An 8933-nucleotide genomic window follows, 5' to 3' on the forward strand; every position below is an offset into this window, starting at 1 on the left:
CCCTGAGTCTACCAGGAACCTGTCACAGGTGTGGTCAGCTAGGCTCCCTCTGGCTGGACACCTAGAATGTGAAGGCTGAGAATCAGCGGAAATGCCACACACAGCCCTGCACCCTCCTCAGGTTAGGACCCCAGTGTGTCTGTGCCTTTAACGGGGTAAGGGGCATGCTTCAGTGGGATGGGCCTGAGGGACCCTCCTGCCTGAGCTCAGTCCATCCAGGGCGGAAGGCCATCACCCCACAGGCGCCTTAGAAGGCCATCAGGTAGTTTCTTGCAACACCCAACATATGCCTACCACGTGATGAGAAGGACGATTCATTAGTTCACGTCCATGAACGTCCACCCCAGAGATTGAAACTTCATGTGTGCCAACCAAAAAACCTCAACCCATCCACCTGCACACCTGAAAAGGCTGCATTATACCCCCAAACGTGGAAGAAACCCAAGTGTCCTGAGGAGCTGGGCACTTACTTTACCACCTAGCCCTGACTGGGTTTCACCGTCAGGATCTGTCAAAGGCCATCTGAGCTCAGACAGCACCTCCCTGCTCCAAGGTGGCAGCCTGGCCCAGCAGTGCTGCCTTGCACCTGGAGGCCACACTGCATGACCACAGCTGCTGGTGTACTGCTGGGTGCCACTGCTTCTTTAATGGTCAGCATTCATGACCAACCAGGACAACCCAGCTAGGACTCCAGCTCACTGCTGCTACAGAAGACTAGCAAGGAGCCAGCTGCAATCTAGGGCCAGGATAAAAAAGGGCAGAGGTCTCAGCCCCTGGTCTCACCAGGACCTGATAGCTCCCTGGGGGGACGGCTCCAGAGCCCCACAGCTTGGTCTGCTGCAGGACGCTTGCCATCCAGGAGTGTGCAGGCTGCTGAGGTGCCTGACAGCTGTCCTAAGGCAAGTCTGGGTCCCAGAGGTGCATGTCTGTACACAGAAGCTTACAGGGACAGAAGTGCCCATGTGTCAAGACCCTGGAGAACAGCAGGAGACTGGGGGGCAGCTCCCAGGCCGGCTGCTCCCCCTGCATGTTCAGGGAATCCCTTCTAGCAAGGTCTCAGGCAGCCCGTAGGCCATCCAGGACCCCGGCCAGTCCATCCATAGGTCCATCCAGGACCCCAGTCCCAGATGCTGTGGAAGAAACCCAAGTATCCTGGGTTTTACCACAGCCTGGAACCACAGCCTCCTCACCGCTCGGGACCCTGCCAGTCCCAGAAGCCTGGACATGAGCTGTCTTTCCAGGAGCTCCTTAAGCACCCAGATGCCCACTGGCCACACGGCCCTGGAAGTGCCAGAAAAGGGAGCAGAGGCTGCACTCCCAGTCCCCAGGGCTTCTGGCCCTTCCCCAGAGGGCCTCAGCCCGCTTAGGCAACTTCCTGGAATGTGACTGGCTGCTGCAAGTGGGAGTCACTGCCTGGGCATAAGCCAGGTGGCCACTGCCTACAGATGGTCCTTGATGAAGAAGATGCCTTTGGGCACTGGTCCAGCCGTGGACCAGTGAGTAGTCTGCCTCGCACGGTGAGTGGACAGCTGCCCACAGGGCCTCACACAAGAGGCTAGGTGTCAGTCACAGTGGCTGACATAGTGGCTGGCGAAGCCACAGTCCCTTCCCTCCAGACTCACTCTGCACCTCGGGACTGCCCCTTGCAGGGGGCTCCACAGGATCCCAGGGCTGGCCGAAGACCCCCACGCCTCAGACACCTATGTCCACATCAGGAGGGGCCCTTGGGGCTCATCCTCAGGGGCAGTCCTCACCTCCTGCGGGTTCTTCTGCCCAGCTGCCCTCCCACCTGCTGTCAGCCCAGATGACAGCATGGCCTCGTGAATCACCCTTGACCTGGCCCTGAGCCCAGGAAGCCACTGTGTACCCCATCACCATTCTGATGCCACACAGGTCCCAGATTAGCTCCTCAAAGTCCTCCCATGGCCCTCGCCTAGAAGACAGCCCTGCCCTTCTGGAACCTGGCCCAGGACACAGCTGGGCAGTGAGTCCAGCCAGGGCCTGGCTGGGTCCCCCTCATCTCCCCAAGCTAAGGGTGCTCAGTGGGTGCCAGGTGGGGCGGGGGAAGCCCTGGGCCCCTGGGCACACCTGCCTTGCAACCCTCCAGCAGCACACTCCAGCCCTGGGAGCAGGCTGCGGGTCTGGGGGCTTCAGGGTTCGACCTTCAGGGCTTCGGCCCCTGCTGAGGCGTCATCAGCGCATGGAAGGAGAGGGTCCTAAAGCTGAAGCAGCACCTGAGTGCACAGGCCCCGCACCTCCTCCCCGCCCTGGGCCCCGTGGGGCGGGGGGAGGGAGGCCAGGCCTCTCTGGGGCTGATGAGGAGCCAGTCCCAGCCAGGGCCTCTCCTGGGGCCTCAGTCTGTGGGGACACAGAAGTTGGGTTTCCCTCTCCCACACCTGGAAGGGACTGAGGCGTGGGGACCAGGGCCATGACCCTATGGGGGGCATCTACAGAGGGACCCAAATGGGGGGTTTTCAGGCCAACCCAGGGGGGTTGTCAGGACAAGGAGGGGTGCCCCCTGGGGTCCTTTCGTGCTTCAGCAACTGGTAAGGACGGGCAGGGACCCAGGCTGGGGACCCTACCCCAGGAGCCGTGGGGGTCTGTGCTGGGCAGATGGGCAGGGCCTGGGAGAGCCAGGGAAGCCCAGCCCCGTGGAGCTGTTGCTTCAGGGAGTCACGTCACCACTGAGAGGCGTCCACCCATAAGGAGTTGCTGTAGGAGACCCTAAAGGCTGAGCTCTGGGGCTGCACTCAGAGGGGTCCACCACTGAGAGGGGTCCACCCATAAGGAGTTGCTGTAGGAGACCCTAAAGGCTGAGCTCTGGGGCTGCACTCAGGCCACTGGCCCCAGCCTGGACAGGCAGTCCTCCAATGCCTGCTATCCCTGAGCCCTCAGGCCACCCTGAGATTCTAGGACACTGGCTGGCTGAAGAGCCAGGGTGGGGCCATGTGGCCCTGGAGGACCCCAGGGGGCATCCAGGACAGACCCTAGCCAGCCTGAGGGCAGCAGTGACACCCACCCCACGGCCTGCCACTCCAGCCCTGAGGAGCCAGTCATGGAAGGAGGGCCAGGCCAGATGAGGTGGGCTGGGAAGGCCACTGGGGATTGTCCCAAATACTGACCCCACTTCACACACCACACAGGAAAAAGGCCCATATGAGTGTTTCCTTGGCCAGGGCTCCTGTCCCTGGCCTGTACACAACTGGACCCCAGGGATGAACGTGGCAGGACCCACCAGCCACCCCACAGGAGGGGCCTGGGTCATGAACAGGTTATGGGCACTGACCCCTCCCAGAGGCCCTCCAGCCCAATGCCCATCCCTACACCTTAAAGGCCTCCTGAAGCCACCCCTGGACAGCCTGCAAAGCTTCTGCAGGACACAGCGGTGTGGGACTGGACCCTGTGCTCAGCAGCACAGCTAGGAAGAACAAAGGGAACTATGACCTGCCCCCCCGGTGGGCTCCTGCCCCAGGTTCCCTGCCAGATGTGGAGTGCCAGATCCGTGGCCTGGCCCTGGCCCACTCCTCCTCTGCTCCCGGAAGTCTGCAGACATCAGGTGGACTGGGCCTTGTGGCAGGGCCTGACCTTGGGGGCAGGAGAGGCGTCCTGTCGCCCGCAGAGGCCTGATAGGCACAGGAGCCACGGACCCCCAGGGAGCAGCACTGGCCCCACCTGCTCCAAAGCACCCTCCAAGGGGGTCAGCAAGCCCAGCACATGGACACCATCCCCAGCTCAGACAAGATGTGGGCAGGGGGCAGAGACAGCATTCCCAGGCCCAGAGGCAGAGCCAGAGCTCAGACAGACTCTTGGCCTGGAGTCGACGGCCTGTGGGGCAGAGGGGCTCGGAGCCCCTGTGCTCACCTCCATGGGGCGAGACCCCATGTTAGGAGGCAGGTGGTCAGGGCAATCCTGAAGAGTTCTGAGTCAGGGCACAAGCCCAGCCAATAGTTCTGTGGTGAAGTGGGAAGCAGGGAGCCCTGCACCAACCCGAATCCCTGGTCCCGACTGCACCCACCTCCGTACTCAGATACCCTGTGTCTGACCAGCACAGGTACCCAGGGACCACAGGACTCCAGGACCCAGATCCAGAGGGCCTGGCCCTGGATCAGAGGGTCAGAGGAGCTCAGTGGAGAAGCAGATCTGGGTCTGGAGTCAGTTCCCTGACTCCAGGGCAACCAGGCCCCTGCGGTCATCCTTAGCATCAAGATCCTCCCCAGCTACCAGCTCAATGCCAGGAAACACTGGGGGCAATCCCACTGGTCTTCTCTCAGGCTCCCCCAGGGCAGCTGTCCCTGAGCTGAGGACCAGCAGCACCAAGGGCTTTCCACAGAGGCCAAGGCCCCGGGCCTCTCTGGTGGCCTAGGCTCAGTGTCAGATATCCCCAGGCAGGACAGGCTACTACTTACCGTCATCTAGGGAGTAGCCTCTACCCCCAGCTTCCCTCACAAAGACAGCTACTCTGGACTCTCCCCATAGACCTTAGCTTCAGGCTCACGGTTCCCACATCCTTAGTTCCAACCTGCCCTGTCCACCCCCAGAACCACCGCATAGGCCCTACAACCCCACTGGGGCCCTGTAAGCAGGCCCTGCCCAGCATACCCAGGACCCAAAGAAGGGGCAAAAGACGTCCCCCACATGGTGTCCTGCATCCAACCTGGGAGCACAGTGAAGGACCCGGGCAGCACCTGGCAAGCTGCCCTGAAGCCCCAGACACCACCTCAGGCCTAGGGCCTCACTCCATGTGGACAGGGAGGCGAGAGGGAGGGGAAGGCGAGTGTAGGGTCTCACTGCCTATCCACCAGTTGCAGGCTTGCACACCCAAACACACCCAAACCCCAAGACCCCCAAGGGCCCAACCAGCCTCAACCCAGGCACTGGGAGGGACACCAGGGCCACTCTGGGCCCCCAGCAGCAGCCAGAATGAGGACACAGAGGACAGAACTCCCATGACTCTGACCATTGCTGGGACACAGTCCAAGGAAGGGCAAGTCCTCCTGGAGCAGTGTGTGGTTACCTCGATCTTCAGGTGTCCCTCAAGGCCACACTAGTGACCATAAGTGACTCGAAAAGAACTGTCCACTTCAGAGTGAGGGCAAGAGCAGATGGGGCAGCTCCCAAAGGAGGCAGAGGCCTGAGGCTGTGCAGACAGCACTGGGACATGGTTTTCAGAATCTGAGAACCACTGTCCCAAGTCACAGGACTGCAGGAGGCTGTGCAGGTAAGGGCCATGGTGCCAGGTCCCTTAATCCTCAGCTGTCCTCAGTAGCTATGTTTCAAGGACCCAAAAACTTGGGAAAACTTACTTAGAGTAAGTTCCCAAGTAAGTCTAGACTCAGAGTTCCCTACCAAGGCCTCCGTTCTGGGGATGGAGATGCCCACTGACCTCCAGGACCCCTGTTAGTTAAAGGACCACAGAGTGCCTTTAGTGAAGATCCCCAGGTCCCCTGGTGCCCAGGGTTCTCTGCAGGAGGCAGACACAGTGGGCAGGCAGAGGAGAGAGAGCAAGTCCCAGGCTGCGGGTAGCCTCCACCAGCTTTCCTCACAGACTGCAGCAAGGCTGGACTGGACAGAACCAAGTGCTCACATCCTTCCATGAGGTCAAGCACAGCAGCCTCCTGCCCCAGCCAGACGCCAGAGTCAAGACCACCAAATAATTTACTGTGATCAACCTGTGCCCAGCGGGGCCTGGAGAGACTCGGAGGGGACTTGGACACTGGGGTACCGGTGGCATTCAGGACAGTCCACGACAGTCTGCAAAATGTCCATGAGAGGGTCTTCGGTCACCTCTGTCCACCATCCCAGGGCTGGCTGGGTGCCAGCAGCACTTCCTTCCTTCCTTCCTTCTTCCTCCTTCCGTCTGCACCTCCTCCCCGCATCCGGCACCTCCTCATCCTGAGCTCGGGCCGGGCGGGGCACCAAGGACGCCCTAGGCAGGGGGACTGGCAGGATCGGGGAGCCCGGGGCCATCATAGTGGAGGCGGGCAGCACCCAGGAGCTCGCCTGGCCCTGCCTCACCTGGCCTCAGGACAGCACACACTTGCAGCTCATACAGCCAGGGCCACTCTCATCGGGTGGGTTCAGCTTCCGCAGTTTGTGCTGCCGAATCTCCCGCACCAGCGTGTAGAAGGCATCCTCCACACCCTGGGAATAGAGGGACTAGATCAGGGGCCAGGGGGCCCGGCCAGGAGGAGACCTGAGACCTCCGGGGAAAAGAGGGACTGGGTGGGGACCCTGCCTGGGGAGCTGGCCGGGAGGGAACCTGAGACCCTGGGGAAAAGACGGACTGGGTGGGGGCTCTCTGGGGGCCTGGCCAGGAGGAGACCTGAGACCCTGGAAACAGAGGGACTGGGGGAGGGTCTGCCTGGGGACCTGGCTGGAAGGAGAACCAGAGACGCCTGCTTAGGTAAGGGACTTCCTGCCTTGACCTCAAACAGCATCCCAGTCCAAGATTCACTGTCTGCTTCCTCAGTCCTCCAAGCCATACAGAGTTAGGCCCTGTTCACCTAGAAGCCACAAGGCTTCACTTTTAAATAGTCCCCAAAGCTCAGAGTGGCCCAGGACCCTCCTACATCCCCAATCTGGCTCGAGGCTTGAACACCCTAACCCAATTCTTATCTGAGCTATGGCCAATGTCCCCAGTAGCCTCACTCAGGACTCAGGACTAACAGGTGACCATTGGGTGCTCTTGGGACAGAAGGAACTGGGCCCCAGGGTCACCGCTCTGGCCTGGCTCAGGGCAGCTCTCTCCATGGACCTCCACCTCCCCTGAAGCTGTGTCAGCCCAGGACTGCAGGGCATGAGCCCAGACCCTATCCCTCTCCTCCCTCACTGCCCTGCCGTCTGGGGAGACTTACAGCGTGGGGGCCGCTGGGTCACATGGGTCCCGGGGGTCCCAGAGGGTCCCGGAGCTGGAGCCAAAGCCAGAGCGGCTGCCCTGTGTTGAGGGAGAGGGGCAATAAGCACTGTTCCCTGGCTGGGGCTGAGCGGGGCAAGTCCCTGGCTAGCTACAAGGTGGGGAGCTGCTCACCTGCCGGGTCTTGGCTGATGTCTCAATGTAGGGAATGCCATAGCTTCGGGCAAGATCCTGGGCCTGCCGAGACTCCACTGTACGCGCGGCCAGGTCACATTTGTTCCCCACCAGCACCATGGGCACATCATCCGAGTCCTTCACCCGCTTAATCTGCTCCCTGAGAGGGGTTAGGTGTGAGCCAGTGGGTGGGATACAAACGTGGCTGCATCCAGGACATACAGAGGGCAGGAGACCCTGTCTGGATACAGAGAGCCTCCCTGCCCCACCCATGCCATGGGCTCCTGGGCTGGCCACAGGTGGCTCACCTATACTGATGGATGTCCTCAAAGGACTTGGTGTTGTTGATGGCAAACACACAGAGGAAGCCCTCCCCAGTGCGCATGTACTGGTCCCGCATGGCACTGTATTCTTCCTGGCCCGCTGTGTCCAAGATGTCCAGCAGGCATGTCTCCCCATCAATGACCACTTGCTTCCGGTAGGAGTCCTGCGGGAGGATGAGGCTCAGGGACCTGCACTCCTGCTGGCCTGGGGTTGGCAGGGTCAGCCCCTCCTTTGCACCTCTTGTGCCCCTGGTACCAAGACTTCAGCAGCTGGGAGACAGGCCCATGCCACCTGCAGGGCTGGGGCCTAGAGCTGGCCCAGTCCTGGCTGTGTCCAAACTTAGCTGCCCAGGACCTGTCCTGGGTTTGCCCATGGCTGCTGCCAGGCCCAGCTGAGTGATCCGGGCTCACCTCTATGGTGGGGTCGTACTCGTCCACAAAGTGGTTCTGGATCAGCTGGATGGTCAGCGCACTTTTCCCCACGCCTCCAGCGCCCACCACCACAAGCTTATACTCCGTCATTGCTCCTCAGGGGCTGCCACTCCAGGCACTGCAGGAGCTCCTGCCCCACCTGCCAAGGAGGACCATGCTCAGCCAGGCCCAGGCTGCATGAAGCTGCTGGGAGGGGCATCTGAAGGGATAGGACCCCCAGTACCCAGCAGGCAGGGGCAGCCAGGTCAGTGGCCCAACCCCTCAAGTGTGGCACCTCCAACAGGGATGAAAGAGCTCCTGCCTCCCCCCCAACACCCTAAATGGCCGAGTGAGGAAGCCGGGAGCAGGTCCCCAAGGCAGGGCTGACAGCTGAGAGCTTCTCCCAACCACGCACCCAAATTAGAAGTTGCTGGGTAGGCAGAAAGCTAAACTGGAGGCGCCTGAGGGCTGAGGCCACCCCCTAGAACAGGTCCTGCCACGGCTGGCTGCAGCGTGCCCAGGCAGGTCAGTGCCAGCCGACAACGGGCTCCTCCGGCCCGCGGCATGTTGGTGCATCCGACAAGTATTTACTGAGCGCCTACTGCATGCCAGATGCTGCCCAGCGGCAGGGGAAGAGCCCACCAGGATTGGGCGCAATCCTACAACAAGAACAGGGGTCCTTCCGCCAGGAGGGTCCCAAGAAAAAGGGCAGGGGTTCTGAGAAGCAAACGATTGGGGGAACAGACCCAAGGGAAGCACCAGGACAGTGGGACAGCGGGTCGGGGGCCAAGGCCCGGGGGATGTCCCTTCGGCCCCGGGGCCCGCTCGAGATGGCTACAGGCGCGGCGTTCCCGTGGGCCGGGCGGCGCCTGGCGCAGCGCGCGGCCCCAGGGCGGCCTGGAGCCAGCCAGGGCCGCGGACCCTAGGCGCCCGCCGTCCGCACCCACCACCCGCGCCCACCTGAGCCCACGCCGCACTCACCGCTCACTGGCGCAACTGCCCCGGGGGTCGGGGCGGGGGCCGGGGCGGGGCGGGGGCGCGGGCGGGCGCCAGCTGGGCCCGCGCATGGGCTCCGTCCGCGGCGGGTGCGGCTGAGGCTGCGGGCGCCGGGCGCGGGCGGCGGGACTGAGGCAGGCCTGCGCTCGCCCCGCCCTCCCCACCGCCCTGGTCCG

At 62.3% G+C, this 8933-nt stretch overlaps 1 protein-coding gene across 3 annotated transcripts; it reads right to left on the reverse strand.

The window, feature by feature from the left end:
* Positions 1-5637: 5637 nt before the first annotated feature.
* Positions 5638-8864, reverse strand: Hras (HRas proto-oncogene, GTPase). Of its 3 annotated transcripts, none has more exons than XM_078045244.1 (6): positions 8743-8864; positions 7762-7921; positions 7336-7514; positions 7028-7187; positions 6855-6934; positions 5638-6141 (listed from the first exon to the last, which is right to left on the reverse strand). In XM_078045244.1, exons 2-6 carry the CDS (start codon positions 7870-7872, stop codon positions 6078-6080), a joined length of 594 nt encoding a protein of 197 aa, XP_077901370.1. In that variant the 5' UTR covers positions 7873-7921; positions 8743-8864; the 3' UTR covers positions 5638-6077. The 3 variants fall into 3 exon arrangements, with proteins under 3 accessions (XP_077901370.1, XP_013221289.1, XP_077901371.1); XM_013365835.4 differs by lacking the exon at positions 8743-8864 and adding an exon at positions 8177-8383; XM_078045245.1 differs by lacking the exon at positions 6855-6934.
* Between the last annotated feature and the right edge of the window lie 69 nt (positions 8865-8933).

This window comes from Ictidomys tridecemlineatus, chromosome 4, assembly GCF_052094955.1.
Source record: "Ictidomys tridecemlineatus isolate mIctTri1 chromosome 4, mIctTri1.hap1, whole genome shotgun sequence".
Classification (NCBI taxonomy): Eukaryota; Metazoa; Chordata; class Mammalia; order Rodentia; family Sciuridae; genus Ictidomys; species Ictidomys tridecemlineatus.

Coding starts and splice junctions, on each gene's coding strand:
- Hras (XM_078045244.1), bottom strand. CDS start 7,872: ATGACGGAGTATAAGCTTGTGGTGGTGGGCGCTGGAGGCGTGGGGAAA. Junction 7,515..7,761: donor AGTACGACCCCACCATAGAG/GTGAGCCCGGAT, acceptor ATCCTCCCGCAG/GACTCCTACCGGAAGCAAGT. Junction 6,142..6,854: donor GACCCAGCGGCCCCCACGCT/GTAAGTCTCCCC, acceptor CTCTATTCCCAG/GGTGTGGAGGATGCCTTCTA.